Source organism: Crotalus tigris, unplaced genomic scaffold (assembly GCF_016545835.1).
Source record: "Crotalus tigris isolate CLP2741 ecotype Arizona unplaced genomic scaffold, ASM1654583v1 scf7180000024349.2157984, whole genome shotgun sequence".
In the NCBI taxonomy this organism is placed as follows: Eukaryota; Metazoa; Chordata; class Lepidosauria; order Squamata; family Viperidae; genus Crotalus; species Crotalus tigris.
Window position 1 is genome coordinate 193,096 of NW_024100518.1, and position 18,462 is coordinate 211,557.

At 35.2% G+C, this 18,462-nt stretch overlaps 1 protein-coding gene across 1 annotated transcript in view; it reads left to right on the forward strand.

The window, feature by feature from the left end:
- LOC120300699 (kinesin-like protein KIF26B) overlaps positions 1–17,823 on the forward strand; it is a gene marked incomplete at its 5' end in the record, with an annotated part of 121,150 nt that extends 103,327 nt beyond the window's left edge. The window contains 3 exons of the mRNA XM_039327024.1: positions 6,121–6,320; positions 8,103–8,253; positions 11,735–17,823. Of these exons, the coding sequence (XP_039182958.1) occupies positions 6,121–6,320; positions 8,103–8,253; positions 11,735–11,883 (500 nt within the window). The remainder of the gene's footprint in view (positions 1–6,120; positions 6,321–8,102; positions 8,254–11,734) is intronic.
- Positions 17,824–18,462: the final 639 nt, after the last annotated feature.

The following is an 18,462-nucleotide window of genomic DNA, read 5'->3' on the forward strand; positions in this document are numbered from 1 at the left end:
TTATGCAGAGTATTAAGTTCCCAAGTCTTGACAGATGATGCAAAAATACAAATGCTGAACTAATCAAGTATGTAATTTCTTCTCAGCTCTAAAAAAAATTGAATTTCACTCCTGTTTAAGATGAATCAGAAAGTAAAAGAATGATGACTGGCTTTGCACTGGACAACATGTGGTATTTGGTTTTAAAACCAAGATCCTCTTGAACCAAACAGCATCAAGCTGTTCCTTCATCACAACTAATGACAATGACAGTTGAGGTGGTAATTCATAATACAGGGGGATAGGTTTACATTTCTAGTGAAATTCATATTGTAGAAGACCATATTGCATCGGTGTGCTTAGGGACCTTTTTAAACTTGAAAGCTGAACAGGATGCAGAAATGGTAAAATGAGATCCAAACATGTCTTTGTGCTTGGGGTATTGTTCTCTCTCTATCTCACAGACAGACAGACACACACACACACACACACACACACACACACACAGAGGGAGAGAGGGAAAGATAGAGAGTTTTGAAAAGATGAATCCTTTTTACACACTTAACTACCACGTTTTTTAACCTCATGAATACAGTCATGTTTTAATAGAGGAAGTAACAATGGAGTAATGTGGAAAGTTACATGGGATATAACTTGGTTGAGTTGGGCAGTGCTTGACCATTTAAAAGCAAATTTTAATGGCTTAGCTTGCTTGGATTTACTTAAAGGAATATAATTATGACTAGCATGTCAGAATTGCTTTATCTTTCGGAGGACAAGAAAAGAAGAATATTATTAATTCACTAAAGGAAAACATTTAGCGTGCTTAGGCCAATCATCAGCTCAAACTAATTTCTGCATACATAAACATCAGACAGCTGGCAGAGCAATCATGAGTTGAAATCCAGCCTCACTGAAGAGAAATGTTTGGGGAAAAGAACCACCATTGGGAGGCTGGAGTACTGGGCACTGCCTGCTGTTACCACCGCCTTCTCTGGGACTTCTCCCAAATTACTTGTCAGTCTGCCATGTTTAGCAAGGGGCTCCTTCCTGACAGTAGGGCTCATTTACAGGCCTTAAAATTAATGAAGGCAGGCAGAGCAGTTGCAAGAGAGATGTGCCTGGCTGGATGGACTAACTGGCACAAATAAAAAATTTGCCCTTGGCAAATCGATTGAAATGAAAATGTTGATTACTGCGTTGATGATTTTCTGGGTTTTACTCAGAATTCACCCCAGTGAAAGGACTAATGCTATTACTCAGACTCAAACCATATATTTTTGCCATGCTAAGTACTTCCATAATAAAGGAATTATATATATCAATATTATCGTTGATTCATCAAAAAACAGCCATCCTTATTCAAAACCAGGTTTATTTTCTATTATTTCTTTATTATTGTATAATAATAAGTTGCTACCCTGGCTGAGCCATAGCCATAGCAATAATATATGTCATCAATAACATATCAGGTTCAAGACAATGGTCAGCATCCTTTTCCTACTGGTTCCTCAGTAACTTGTGAAGTCACAGGAGAAAAATGGAATAAAGTTCTAACACTGTTGGAAGGCAGCAGCTCTGTCCTTCTACCAATGCTGATATTATGCCATATTTCATTCATGCAGATGGCATGAAACATAAGAATTTGCCTGACAACAGTGTGACAACAGTGTGCCCCTCTCTTCTTCTGAGATATATTTGAAGAGTTCTTGGGGGAGGCAGGGGGGGCTGTCTTTCCAACGAGCTCGGGATTTCCTAGTGGTCTCCAATTCAAGTACTGACAGTTGCCCCCTGCTTAAGCTTTCCAAGATAAGACAAATGCAGCTATGTATCATTTTCTGCTGAACACATAGGAATTTAAAATCCCTATTTGAAGTAAAAATATATCGACACTTTGAAACAAATATTCAACAGTTCATTAATACAACTATAAACATTTCAAAGTGCTTCACTCTTTGTAGACGGATTACATACAGGGCAGGTAAAAGATACAAGAGTTCGAAGTAACTTGAACCTTCTGTTTTTCAATATATGTCATTTTGTCCCAAGAGAAAAATATGTATTTCTGAATTCTTTAATTTTCTAACATGACAATACACACATGCTATATCAGATTTGCTATGCAGTATTTTTGCATAGTATGGAAAGACACGAATTGTAAACTTACGTGCCAATGCAGATTTAACTATGTTCCTCTTCTCCTTTTACTACGTGATATTTAATCCATGTAACAGGCTTCTAGTTATGGTCCTATAGCTGCATTGCAATGATCACATTATTTATTGTTACATTTCTTGCCTGGCTAGACCTTGACCAAAAGAGATCACCTAAAGGAATTACTTGATCCTCTCAGAAACAGGTGGTAGAAATTACAGTCAATCAGGTTAGGCCACTAAATGAAATTTCCTCATGGGCAATTTGCCCACTGGAGCTATATAACTTTGGAAACTGAAAACAAACAGGCCCCTTTTTATATTTTTAGAGTTGCAGTAGGAGAACTGTCTGGTATGGCTCATATTATTTCTGGTATGGCTCATATTATTTTATGAATAGACACACTGATGGATGAGAACCTTCTCACATCTCCTGGTGTTCTATCTATCAATGCATTACAGTCTTTGCAAACCTTCCTATATCACTTTATGTATTCTTCAGACTTGTTTGGTGTAGTAAAGGTAGTGTAGTTTTATCCCAATTCAGCCTCTTTATATGTACAGTATGTGTTCAACTGGACACTTTTTGAATTATGCAGAAAATCTCTTTTTGTATTATTGTGAATTTCTGTGGATTCTGATTCTGAATTTCCATGGAGTAATAATATTAATGATCCATCTTAAGCAAAACAGATAAGCCATGAGAGTTTTGTCTACTTAGGAGTAAGCACTACTGAATTTTAAAGGGCTTTGTTCCTTTTAATCCTTTCTAAGCAGAGAAATTCTGAAGCAGCAGATTTTCCTTAAATCTCACTGTATACATAGTGTCTAACTAATCAGCTTGTTAACCAACTTACTTAAATTGGATTGAGTTTCAGATCACTATCACTATAAGAAGTTGGGAATGGTTTCTTAGCTTCCCACAATTGTTACTCTTTGCCTTCAGCCACAGGAATAAATATTTGCAAATGTGGTTCAAAAGGTGGAACCCAAATATATATACACAGGATTCTGCTCAGCAGAGTTCACAAAGGTAGTTGACTGGCTTTGAAGAAAATAGAACAGAGTTTTATTACAGCTGTTAAAATTCTGAAATGGATGAATGATGAAGCAGAATAATCTTCCTCTACTTAACTACCCTTCTATCTATTGTTCTCTTCTGGAGAAAACATTTATTTCATTTCAGTTTGAGCTGTTCTTCAATTTGTAGCAGAAAATGTACATAAACTCCTCTCCACAAAAAGCGAAAGACCTTAACAAGAACAAGGTGTTTTTCTCCAAAATCTCTATTCTTATCTATTATATGCTGTTTTCCCAAGTATCCTTCTAAATTTACTCTATAACATGATTACTTGGCATTGCATGCATATACAGTATGAGCCTGTTTACATACATGCAGGGATAAAGAACTGATTTAGTCAACTGATTACAAATAGTTTTTTTTTTCAGAATTGCATGGTAAATTGGCAATGCTTGGTAGAAATTTATGCTTAAATTAAGTGAGCATATTCTGAAACGCTCTTAAATTATTTTGAATTAAAAATAATATGTGTGCTTACAGTGTTCTCTTTTTCACTGGTATAAGAGTAACTTTTAACAACTAATAGATATAATTTAAAGACTCCCCTGGTAAAATTATCTTAATCTCTCTTCAGACTGTGAGTGCAATAGCCTTCAGCTAGAGATTAAAGGCATCTATAATTTTTTTTCTCCCTATGTTAAGCTAGAGAAGCAAATATAGTTCTCAGGCCACTTGCCCTAAGACAAGGAGACAAACTGCTTCCCTTCTTTTTCTTTTCTCTGTCACCTACAGTATTAAAGATTAGACTCTTCTCAATTCATGCCGTACCTGAAACTTCTTGTGTCACAGTGCCCTTGTCAAAACAGCAGTGTACTTTTGAAACAAACCTTTTTTCTTCTTTGATGATCTGCTGGTGTGATCTACAAATTGGAGGTCTAAAATTATAATCGTAACTTCACTCTTTTTCAAAAACTATTCTGGTGTAGCATGATACCTGCTCTTGAATTTTATTTTGTCATGCTCCAAACAAACTCAAACTCATTGGGTTCCTTATCTGAGAAAGCCTGATTTCTCTTTGAAGCATGAAAGCCTTCCAAAAGTAGAAAAAAAAAATCAGTTTCAGATATGGGGAATAATTGCCATACACAGTAATCTTTAAAGATTCCAGTTGTGTTAGGGGCACTAACTCATCTATCATCATGGCTGGATCAAACCGTCTTAACTTGCTGATTGTTAGATTTTTATTTGGTCTATGCCTGCGTTTTGAATTGGCCAAATGTAGGGTATTACTAATTTCCCCCAATTTTTATTTTTTTCCATTTATTGGCTTTATTGTCAAGAATAAATACTAACATTGGAGTATGTATTATTTTATTGAGATTGTTACATTCACCTTTCCCGTTTTTTAAGTATATTGGGCACCAAAAGTTTTAGTGAGGACTACGAGATAAATCATTTAAACCTGTTACATGGGAGAAGATTCACACTGTACATCGGGGGTGTCAAATTGCCGGCCTGTGGGCTGGTTGCATCATATGGAGGCCACACCCACCCAGCAATGCAAAAAAAGTCACGATACGTCGCAACACCTCACGTGACGCGACGAGTTTGACATCTGTGCTGCACATGCTTAAATCTTGTGTATTTGGAACTCTTCTGTGTGTGATGGGAAATATTTCCTGTAAGAATTCTAGTAATTATAATTAACATTTGAAGGATACCAGGTTGAGGAATGCTTGTAGACTGCAATGTTAACCACAATAGCACAGATATTTTTGCAGTTTCCCATAGGGTTGGATTATAATAGATTTTCAACAGTTATTTCATATGTATTGGAAACCTGTGGAACTTTTAAAGAAACAGTTGATGCTCTGTACTCATTGTTGGAGATGTGCTGCTCAAAATGCATCATTGGTTCAACATAATGTCCAGATTCTCTTACTAAAAAGTAGTCTTTTTTAATGCAAGCTTTTTTTTCTTAGCAGTTTCATGGGCAGATCCATGGGGGGCATGAGAGAAAAAAAAGTGGTTTCCACTACTTTTTTGGGGATATTTTTTCATGTTGCAAGTTTAATCTATATTCTTGGTACTTCTTGGTAGTCTGCCATGAAAGTCACTAGGTGACTTTTTTCCAAGATCAGACAAAGCTGGTCAGCTGCTGTCTAGAAGTTAATTTTTATATTAACTTGATTCTGAAATATTCTTTTTTCATTGCTTAGCATTTAAATTATATATGAATGGTTGAAAAACTAGGAGGAGTAGAATAGAAATACACATCACATATTTTTAGAGTTGCAAAAACTTGCATACTGCAACATTGGAAGGAAGCTCAATGTCTATTAATTATACAATAGTCAGAAGAAGTCACTTTTCTAAATCTGAGCGGCAAGTATTTTACTACTAAGAGTCCATCTGGAGAACTACTTAGAAAATTGAGCTATATGTGTATTTCCCTTCCCCATTTTTAAGTAAGTTCACTTAAATGTTAATGATTTTATCTTATAACATTATGTGAACATATATGTAAAATGAGCTTGGTTTAATAAATAAGAACTACATGATTTGTAACTTTGATTTTTTTTTCTTTTGCATAGAATAAACAGGAGATAAAAAGCTACCCATTTCTTGATTTCCTGGATATTTCAAAAAAATTCAGAGATTGAATGAAATGGAATTTTAATCTCATCTATAGTGTTATGAAATGAACAATCACCTTGCAAACAAAAGTTATCTGCAATGGTTCCTTGCTCTCAATTATCCTTTAAATAAAGGTTTCATATGAGGTTTTGCACTCCTTTGTTGTCGTACTACCTGCATTTTGTAAGAGAGAAATGTCATGTTACAATGATTATATGCAAGCGCTTGTAGATTTGTCGTGTTATATTGAATTATTGGTTGGAATGGGTATAATACAACAGTATTAGAGGTTTGTCCATTTATAACACTTTACAACTTAACATTGTTTAGGTTCTCAGAGACGGAGACTCATTCCAGCTTTGTCACTTGACACTACATCTCCTATAAGGAAGCCTACCAACCCAGCCATACGATGGGTAGATGGACCCCTGCGAAGTGCCCAGAGAGGGATGGGGGAGCCCTTTGAAATCAAAGTCTATGAAATTGATGATGTGGAACGGCTCCAGCGACGGCGGATGGGGGATAACAATGTGAGGCCATCCTAATATATATTTTTTTTAATAAGCACAGATACTGGTTTTAAATTGCTGTACTTTTATTTGTAGATGCTTTTAGCTACATTTGCAAATCACTCTTTAAAATACATCCAGTAAAGTAGACATGATCCCTGCCTAAATTCAAATAGAACCCACAAGACTCAATAAAAACAATTCCTAAAAGAGATGTGGGGATTCTGCTAAGAACGATGATGTTTTGCTGTACATCAGTGTTTCCCAAACTTGACAATTTTAAGGCATGTGGACTTCAACTCCCAGAATTCCACAGCCAGCATTGCTGGCTGTGGAATTCTGGGAGTTGAAGTCCACGTGCCTTAAAATTGTCAAGTTTGGGAAACACTGCTGTACATGAAGCTTTCTGGAAGCAGTGTTGATACTTATTTGTATTTATGTAACCTTTGCAGTCAAATCCACTCAGAAAATACCAAAGATCCCTCTTGTAAGAAACATTTTAAAAAAAAAATAAAGGTAGTATGTTGCAAGAAATAATGACTTGACTTTGCCTCAGCAACTATACAGGTAGCTGTCAACTTATGATCATGATTGGAACTGGAACTTCTATCTCTAAATGATGTGATTGTTGTATTTATGACTTTTTTGTTGCAGTAGTTAAGTGAATCCAGCTTCCTCTATTGATTTTGCTTGTCGGAAGCCCATTGCAAAGGTCACTAATGGCAATCACAAGACCCCAGACACTACAACCATTTTAAATACATGCCGGTTGCCAAGAGCCCAAATTTTGATCATGTGACCATGGGGATGTTGCAGTGAGGACCAATCATAAGTTATTTTTTTCAGGGCCATCATAACTTTGAACAGTTGTTAAATGAATGCTCATAAGTCAAGGACTACCTGTACTCACACACCCCCCATTTGATCCACAAGTCCATTTTCACTTCTATACACACAAAGAAACAACGTCCACAGAATCAAATTTATATTCATCAGAATAAGAATGATGGATACATGGAGTTGCTATCTTCAGTGAAAGTCTTGCTAGGGAAGAGAGCTTTGTGTCTGCATTGGAGGAAACCCTGGTTCAAAAGCTTTCAGTATACCATCTCTTTTAGACTAGATATATCCCTGTGTAATGTAAATTGAAGGATAAAGGTTTTGTTTTCTAATTCTTAAAACCAAAGATTGCAATACACCTATAAAATTTCAAAATCTATAGCTCATGGTATGGTGATAAATCCATAGTCCTGATCACTTGTCAAAGATAATGAATGGAGGGCAATTATTTACGGTGAATAGTCCGGAAAGACTGTTCTTTGCTCTAGTGACTCACTCCTAGTTTCAGATCCATTCAGGTCTAAATTGAGTCTTTTCCCCAGTAATTTTCTCTTACAAATGCCCCCTCCCAGGAACCATGGGAGTGAGAATAATACATTTCATCTTAACTTCTGCTTTCACTCTTAGAATTGTAACCTTGATAATGAGCCTTCTTCTTTGCAGAAATGTAATTGTTTTAGGATGTGAAATAAAAATGTGAATAAAATAAAATAAAAAAAATTTTTAAAAATTGTTTCCGTTTGGGAGGAAATTTAGATTTAATATGGTATCAGTTTACAATAACATTATTACTCACCATCACTTAAATGTCCAGGGTTTATTTGTGTAACTGTTTCTCCATTATTTAACTTAATTGTGTTTCTGATTCCTACCAAAAGAGAATAATTGTACTGGAGAAATGTTTTTGTCTCATTTTTATCCTTTTCTTTTTTTTTCTTTCTTCTCATATGTCTTACTGGGTAGGAGGTGATTTGCTACAATGCTAAGCTAAAAATCCTGGAGCATCGACAGCAGCGAATTGCAGAGGTCAAGGCCAAATATGAGTGGTTAATGAGAGAGCTGGAAGTGACCAAACAGTATCTGATGTTGGATCCCAATAAATGGCTCAGTGAATGTAAGGTTTTATGCTTCCTCTGTTAAGTTCATTGCCAAGAAATTTTACTGGAATTTCAGCTTAGCCGCCACTCTTTTAAAGCAAGTAAAATTTCAGTCTTGAAATTACATTTGACCTCAAGCAGGTTTGGATTGTCTGTGATTTTGTTATGGTTCCCACATAATTTCCATTAAACTGTGACATTGGAAGCAAGTGGGCGTATTTGTTCAAATGCTGAATCAGAGGAGTGAGAAATATTGCCATCACCAGATTAACGCATAGGTGTCTCACTCCACAGCTTCTGAAAATGAGATTTCTTTTCTTCGGCCCTCAGTTCACTCAGACATGCAAGTTATATAATACGTCTGCTCTCCCGCTGTTAAATAATACTATAAGGCAAATTTGACCATTGCTCAAAATGTCTTATTAATCAAAAAATAATCTGATTCTTTATATATAGTCAGAAAAGAATAGAGACCATAGAGTTGTAAATGGCCACTTCAGCTATTGAGTCCAATCCCTTATTTAGCATAGAAAACTGAATGTTAGCATTCTTGACAGAGAAGTATCTTATCTCTGAGTGAATGTAACTATGAAAGGGAAGCCTGGAACTTTTCCAAGTAATGGGTTCCACTCTAAACTACTTTTATTTGTTATATTTTAAAAAAAACATTGAGTTGGAATTTGCCTTCCAGTAATTTAAATCCATTTATTTATGTTCTACATCCGTGGTGGCGAATCCTATGGCACATGTGCCACAGGTGGCACGCAGAGCCCTCTCTGTGGGCAAGCGCGCCGTCGCCCCAGTCCTAGGTCTTCAGCTGGGTTTTATAAAATCTTTTCCCTTTAGGCCTCCACCGCCATGTGCAAAAAAAAAAAGGTTCAATCAATCAATCATTTTCAACTTCTCGCGGGAAAAAAAATATCTTGCAAAGTTGGAATTGATTGATTGAACATTTTAGTCCCACCCAGTCTGTCGTTAACCACTGTGGCCACGCCCACCCAATGGGCCACACCCACCCAATGAGCCATGCCCACCTGACACCCGACAATACATAAGTGGGTTTTGGATTGCAGTTTGGGCACTCGGTCTCTAAAAGGTTCACCATTACTGTTCTACATTCTGGAATAAGTGTGCCATTATACTGAGCATTTTCAATCTTCATAAAACTTAGTTTCTAGTCCTCTTATCATCCTCACAGTCTTTTTAGAAGTTTTTCCAGTTTTCCCAAATCTCTTCTGAAGTGTAATAACTAGAATTAGGCATAGTACTTCAAGTGGGGTGAATTGAAGCAAAATAAAGGAGAACTATTACGTTTTAAACTTAACAAAAAATAAAATAAAATTTTCCTAAAGTTTGAAAACTGTACATACATTGATAAATTTTAAAATTGTTGTTCAGTCACTAAATCGTGTGACTCTTCATGACCTCATGGACCATAGAATGCCAGCCTCCCCCATCCTCCACCATCTCCCAAATTAATGTTCATTGTGTCAATGACGTTATCTAATCAATCCTAAAATTACATTTGGATTTTTTGCATCCAGAACTCACCATTAACTAACATTCAGTTCATAATCAGCTATTATTCCAAGATATTTTTCACAAATATTACAAAGGGGATGGGTAGTATGATGATGATAATGATGATTTTGGCATCACCCAACTCCCAGGCTCTGAACACTTCACAATATAGGAAATAAAGCAAAACAACATAGCAAATATAATAATATAGCAAAGCAGTATAAAAATAAAATAGCAAAATATAAATGAATGCACAAGATGGAAGTCTAGCCACTCATAAGAAAACCATATTCAAAATCCATCCACAAGGCATTCCAGTCACTTTCCAGAATGCCAAGAGGATGGGAGCTACCCTGATCTTGCGGAGACCTCTTTCCAGAGGACATGTTCCAGAAGGAGAAGGCATGTTTCCTGGGTCCCAAAATATAACACTGTTTAATAAAAGGGATCTTGGAGCATGCCAACACTGTTGGCCCACATTGACTAGGCAAAAGCAATAGGAAGTAGGCAATCCCTCAAATAACCTGTCCCTAACCACATAGGACTTTATAGGAAATAACCAGAACTGTGAATCATACCTGGAATTATACTGGCAAACAGTGTAGCTCAGTCCCTGCACTTTGGACCATTGGAAACTTTAAAGTGATTGTCAAGTGTAGCTCCATGTGCAGCACATTACAATGGTTGAGCTGTGAGATGACTAGGGCGTGAATAACTGTCTGCAGTCATCCAACCCATACTTACTTATTTTTTATATATTTGTTTTTATCCAACCTGTATTATTATATTATAAGTAACCCAAGGCAGCAAACATACCTAATATTCCCTCCTGTATTTTGTCCACACTAACAACCCCGGAAGACTGATGGATAGTGACTGGTCCAAAGTCACCAAGCTAACTTTCATGCCTAAAGAGGAGTTAAAAATCACAGCCTTCTGGTTTCTAGTCTGGTTGCTTAACTATTAGATCTTTTGTTTCCTAAGTGAAGAACTTTGCATTTGACACAATTAAATTGCATTTGATTACCCTCAGCTCAGGTCATTAGCCCCTCAAGGTCATTTTTTAAATTTTATTTCTCTCTTCTAAAATTATTAGCAAATCCATCCAGTTTTATGTCATTCACAAAATTTGATAGCTTTCCATTTGCCTCTTAATCCATTAATACAATTGTTGACAATTAGGGAGCTCAGAACTAAACTTTGTGGCACCTCACTTAATTCTTCACTCTCATTTAATAAGGAATCATTCATCAATCTAGCTATTTTGTGAACAATAAAAAGCAGTGCTGTATCTGCTGCCTTATGCTTCCGGATAAAATGTAAAATACAGATTTAATATATACAGTGCAGATGAAAAGAAAGCATGAATATAATAACTATTGTTTTGAATGTATTGCTTCTTTGAATCTTATACACATTGTGCCCTTGACTACAAATGTCACTTTTTATTTTTTAACTTCCACAACTTTTTTACTCCACAAACTGAGGATAACAGTTTTGATAGCCTTCTTCAGCCTGTTTTCTTCCAAATGTATTCAATTTCAAGTGCCATTTAGAGGAAACCAGGTTAGAGATGAGTGACTGAAAACATCTGGTGATGGTAATGCTAATGCATGAACGCTGATTCTAAGTAAACAGCCTGAAAGGGCCATATTTTTTTCTTTTTTTATGCAATGATTTTACTTTACTAGGTATAGTTGTTTTCAACCCAGCCAGTGAAAATTAGAAAAACAAATGGTAATTCAGTGGTTTTCAAAGTTGCCTTATAAAAATAGTAACATTAATTTTGCTATTTTTGTATACCTTTTTAATAGTAGCACTGAATAGATTCTTATACTCATGAATGTTGAGTACATTCATTGAATGTTGACTATTGTAGATCCATATATGAATATAAATCATTCAGATTGCAAGATAGCGCTTGCATTTTCCTCTCTGACAGTAATTGGGTTAGTCTTGTTTCTTCCTTTCTTACAGTTGATCTGGAACATGTTTTTGATTCGGATTCCCTGGAGTACTTGGAGGCTCTTGAATGTGTGACTGAGCGGTTAGAGAATCGTGTCAATTATTGCAAGGCCCACCTCATGATGATCACCTGCTTTGACATCTCTTCCAGACGTCGATGAAGAATTAACCTCAATACTCTTTTGGACTACTGCCAGACACCCCTTTCCTTCTTTTTGAACTTATATCCCAAAGACCCAGAATGAGGATGAAGGTTGGTGTCATGTTTTGGCTATGTGTGAGAAGATGGATTTTTTTTAATTATGCCGAATATATGTTGGAAATCGAAGACATTGAAAATAAGGATGTGGATTCTTCAAGCCTGAAAGAGCACTTTGAGAAATCTTAAAGACATGTTTGTACATAGGAACCGCTGCAGAAGTGATTTACCCCCACCCCCAGCCCATCAATAACTGAAGAGGGAGGAAGAAGCAGGTGTAGGGAGCTGTTGAGAGCCCCACTATAGTAAAAATACATGGGAAAACTGTCTGAAGTGCCTTGCAAATCTTTATTATCCAAACATTTATGTTCATACTTGTACAGATGGTGCTAGTTGACAAAAAGAAAAAGACAAAAAAATCTAATCACATTTTTCGAAATGTATTTACAGCTTGTTATTTTCACTTGGTGTTTTATTCTATTTCTGACTTGCTGTTTCTACGTAAGTTGTGTTTGTAGAGATATTTCTTATCTGATACAGCATATAAATAAATGTTAACTGTCTTTTGTTGTTCAAGAGCAGAGTAAGACCACTCAAAGAAAAAAAAAGAAGTTGAAACTTCTAGATTAATCCCACAGATGTATGATGTAATAAAGGAAAGTAGGTTTCCCAGCTCTTAGTAAAAACAAAAATGTAGATTTTCTTACATGATAAGATTTCAGTTGGCACTAAAAAAATGGGGTATCACATGGTTTTGTAATATGTTCTCCTTTGGGGTACTGAAATAAATACATTGTTATGCGTATTCAGTCAACACTCCTATTTTATTACTGTTTAACTGAATATACAGTACTAACCTTTGCTAGCATTACAATCATAGAGTCATCAGAGTTGGATTGGGAGGACCTAAGGAAGATAATCTATTCAAAGTATTTCCTCAGTACAAGTTGAGATAACTTGTGACTCCACTCATCTTTATGAGCACAAGAATTTAATTGGTAAACCTCTTTAGCCAGCTCAGAAACCTTTGCATGCTTACAAGTATTATCATCATCTCCTAATGTTTTTCCCCAACTTTACAGAAAGCTAATTTGTTCTCAGTCAGTGATGGTCCCAATAACAGAACACTTTTGCTGAATAAGAAAGAAAAGGGGGAAAAAAACTTTGTAAAGTTGTTACTCAAAGGAATCTTTATAATTCTAGTTTTTGTCTAATCAGATAAAAATATTGATAAACTGCAAGCATTCATAACCTTTCCATAGAAAGGCTAAAACTATTTGCATTAGAATTAAAATGATTGATTCTGTGCTACCAGTCCCCATAACTCTACCTATCTGTGTGCTGATCTTTGCTTACCCATACAACAGAAATGATGAATTGGTTAAAGTTATTTATCCAGCTGAGTCAGAATACAAAAAGATATTCAGAACTGTATTATGAAAAGTAAAATACAGAATGCAGCTGGATAAAGTTACAGTTATCTAGTTAAATTACAACTCTCATTTTAGTTTGTTTCATTGTTACCTCTAAGTCAACTAATTCGATTTAGTATTTTTTTTCTTTTTTGTATTGTTTTTATTAAGGTTAAAGACCATTTGACTGATAGCCCAAACCTACATATAGTTAGAAAACACTTCATGTTATGCATCTTCATATGTGCTACATTCACAAATAGAGTAAAATATGTACAAAAAGGTTAATGACAAATGAATTAAAAGTCAAGAACAAAAGTACTTGGTCAACATTAATGTAGGTTATATAAATTGCCACAGTACAATAGAGAGTGTTCTTGCCTTGCTATCCTGCTTGTAGGCTTGCTGGAGACCTCTGATTGGGCAGCAGGAGAAATAGCAGGCTAGAGAAGTAGAGCTTTGATCTCATCTGATAGGGTTCTTCTTATGTTTAGAAGCATAAAATTGGCACCCACCATGGCTTCAATCCATAGTCCTTAGAAAGAAAATATGAATTTTTCTAGGCAGCAAAAGGGGATTGTAATGAAAACACTCCTTAGCCTGATCTCTTTCTCTCTTTTTCTAAATCTGGGAGATTCTACTTCTTAAAATAAAGGAAACCAGTGTTTGGGGAATTGTTTACCCAACTCCTGGCATGTTGGATTCTCCATTTATTTAGGAATATGGCTAGAAAAGATTGCTTCTGACCATGTGAAGTCCTATCTGGATCAGAGCATTTCACCTCATGGTTAAGTAGCAGCAGTTGACTGCATATCCATGCAAAAGTAATACATTTCACTATACTTTTCATAGGCTAAAATTCAAATATAGACACCTCATCACCCTTGCTATTACTTCAATATAACGAGAACTCAGATTTTCTTTCTTCTTTTTTAAATAAATTAATGTTAGGAATAAAATGAAAGTTCTGGAAGTATTAAATGATGAGATCACAATTTGCTGTTTTCTGCTTTATTAAAAGTTAATTCCATATTGCCTATGGACAGATTGATCTGCTCATACATAAAACTGTGTACGGTATGTATGCAGTTGCCTAAATTAAAAGGAAAAATGGTTAGATTTGTGAAGACCAATCCTATACTCTAAATAAACTAGAACCTTGCAGGATAAAACTGAACAGGGAATCCTAACCAATTTCACTCCAAATTAAAGTCCAATGTATTCAATTGGGCTTTCAAGTAAACTTGGATAGACAGTTGTAGCCACTGTTGAATAATTTGGTTTTGAGTGATATTATGAATATCCAAATGATGTATTGTAAAGAAATTTTACTGGTCTTTAATAAGCTTACCAAATTTAATTAAGTATCTGTAAAAATTTTACAGGAAAAAGAAAATTGCTGTTTAAGAGGGCTCATGCTTTAATTTGCACATGCCTTTGGCTTTATTCCTAATGTTCTGCATGGCCATCTCTCTAAGGAGCAGAATGGTTCTCAGAGAAGTTGGATGCAGAAAGATGGAAATACTTTGGAAAGCCTTTGGTGAAGGAAGAGTTGGCAAAGAGGGCAGAATTTGAGGAGATGATGACTTGTTTGATAAGGGAACACACACACTTTTCTTAATGACTGGAATCCCCGTATGGACCTTTTGCTGAAAACTAAAAAAAAAATGAACTTTTGATTTATGGGTGTGATCATTGGAAATGGTAGAATATGAAAAGAATGGTCAGAAGTCACTTTTTTCCAGTGGTGTTGTAACTTCAAACGGTCACTAAACCAACTGTTGTAAGTCAAGGACTGCCTGTATATCGTTTTCTTTTTCTCTCTCTTGCTTGTTTTGTACTTTTTCATTACTTTCCTATTTTCCTATCATTTTTTCTTTATTTTTTTCTTTCAAATATGTATTATTTTTGCAAAATTAAAACTTCTTTAATAAATTAATCCAAAAAAGAAAAAAGGGGGAGGAGTCAAAAGAAGAGCAGCTAGGTAATTAATAATGGCTGTGTGCAATGTTGTTTTCACAGCATTGTTTGCATACATACCTCCTCCTACCACTGTGCCCAATGAAGAAATCTCCAAAAGTAGAGTTTTAATTCTTTGAGGATCACATGCACCAATTAATCTGAAATACTATTGTCCTACTTGATCACAAAATCTTTTTATAAAATGTTAAAATCCTCTCCCTGAACCTACTGGGAATAGCAAATAGCTGCACAGAATGTCTTCTAGAGACTATTCCCCCCCCCCCCCAAGAAACTGCTGGTTTTTATAATTTGCTCTGGACTTCACTGTCCGCATTGTATTTCTACTTGACTACTACTTCTATTGTCCACTTTTCTACTCATACAAGATTTCAGTTATCCATATTCTCCTGATGTAGAAGAACAAGTTAGTTCCTGACTTAATGGTAAAAGAGTGTGATAAGCATCTGGTTAAATTTATATTCAATCCAGGTTTAGGGTTTGAATAGCTCCTTCATTGGCTATCAATTAATAATTCGGGGAAATGCTGGAAAAAGCATATATAGTGTCTGTGTCCATGTTTTCAGATAATTGAATTATTTTTCTTTGAAAGCTTGCCTTTACTTTTGCATTCTTTTCACGTTTCCTTAAATTTCCAGAAAAATAAATAAAAAGCAGATGGATTGTTAGTACAAAATGAAACAAAACAGTTGCAAGGCTACTCCACATTCACAATAGTTAAGTTTGGTTGTCATTTAGCGTGGAGGTTAATCTATAATACAATTCGTGTTGCCTCTGTGAATGTGATTTAATGAATTAGGACCTACAAAAGTGACTTGACCATATATCCACAAGTACGCTACAATATGAATCTTACAGTTAAACTAAACATAAGAGATGTACAGTTCGGGTGCTTTTTAAAAAAGCTATAACTCTTCATCTCTTCAATCTATTTTCAGGCTGTGATGCTGGGAGAGGCAGAATTTAATTCTTCCAAATCTGAATTGTTCCCCCTATGACCTATTTTCTCCTGGAGGCAAAATACTCCTAAGTGGCAGTTTGATGAGGAAGAGTGAAAATACTGATCTACATGAGGCTCAGAAACAAAAGTATACATTAGCACAGTTTTTCTTACTTGCTGTGTATTCTAGCCAACTTTTCTATTTTCCTGAATTGTATTTCCAAGCTATATCATGGGAAAACAGATAGGATGCTGTACCTAATAAATAACCTGTGTGTATGTTTAAAAATAACTGGACAGTCAAAAATAACAAAGTGTATTCATGAATTTGAGTTGGCACAGTTATTCACAAGCATTAGAACTTAACTAGCAAAGCTCATCACAAAGCCCAGCAATAAAACCTTTTATCTGAATAAGCTGGCTATTTATCCTGCATTTTATAGAAACCATACTTAAAAACATGTTTATGCTTCAGATTACAAAGTCAAGCTAGTGTATTTATTTTACATCATCTTTTAGAAAAGGTAGCATCAATAAATTGATAAGAAAATAATTTGAGTATCACTAAGTTAACATCTCATTCATTCTAGGCCTCCAATTTTAATGGATGGTCATGTATGAATATGAATCCAGGGGTTTTATAATCCATCTTTTTATCTCCTGCCCCACTATTAGCCTATGTGAAGATAAGACTGTAACATTACAGATACCTTGCCATTAATATGTGAAAACACAATGCCTGCATTGTGTGTATCATTTCTGATGGAACATGGAAATATAACTGGCATCTAAAATGGTATGTGTTGCCTTTATTATTGTCCTAGCCAAAATGTAAACCATTAGACAAATAGACAAGATAGCAATTCATTACTACACAAAAAGTCCCAACTTATCTGTTTACTTCACATGGCATTCTATAATTCAAAAACATTCGGTCTGGTATTTGGCTCATATAAGGATTTCTGAATATTAATTGGTCCATCATAGCGAGTAACCCAATTCCATGTTCAACATATGCTTAACATTTATGTAATTTCTATTCTGTGTGTCTTTTCTTTTTATCAGATAATCATACTCTCAATGGTTTGAGTGATCATTCTAAATTATTTTCAGGAGATTTTTTTCCATCACAAATCAGTTGTCTCAAATGAAGTAAACATTTGTTGTAGGTGTCTCAAAGGATGTTGCTGTCCAGAAACAATATTACTGGGAAATGGTAATTCATTTGCATATTTTATACATCATCTGTTGGAAATTATATTAAAATTTGGTTTCCAGTTTGATCAAAGTTAGATATAGTACAAAAAAATTTGTTGAGTTAGACTCTAAAAGCAATGATAGATCAGAGTAAAGCTCTGTTCTACTGTTATAATAGCACCACAAGGACATGAAGGAAATATTCATTAACAGGGATGATAACGTAGATGCGTGAAAACTAATCATTGATAAGTTTGTCCTCCAAGAGTTTATCCAACCATCCAAGTTAGTATCACCAGCACTAAATTCCAGAATTGAAGGACTCACTATACGAAGTAATAATTCCTTAGTCCTGATGGGTTTAAAAAAAAAATACAATATTTTCAGATGAAACTCTGATACTCATTTAAATTAACCCTTCAAGTTCTCTTAAGGGAAGATAAATGTATTCTATAAAACTTTGAGTGGTCCTACTCATAGAGCATTTATTATAAAATGATGGTAATAAAAATGGTGCTTAAAAGCAGTTTCAGCAATATCTAAATTACATATACTCTCTATATGGACTTAGTTACCTTATATATTGTATAATATATGTGTGAATGGATATATGAATAAAACACATGAGATTTTGCGCATATATAGATACTACTTTTTCTACATTTTAATTAATCCCCAATTTCCCCTGCTGAAACTGCTGACATCCATCATCTATTTGACATTATGAAGGACATAATTTATTTGTAAACTCAGGATGTTCTTGCTTTATAGACTTGCTTGTATTTTATAATTTATTTACCCATCATGATTGGAAATGCTTATCTAAATACTATGCATTAATGTGTGCTTTTGCTGAGTCCATTGCGTTCTGTCTGTGGCAATGTTCTTTTTCATAGTGAGTGATACAATAAAGTCATGTAAGGTTGGAAAGTATCCTTTGCCTTGGGCAAAATGCTTCTACTGGGTCGGTCATGAAAAGCTCCACTACAAGACAGACACACAATTCAGTATT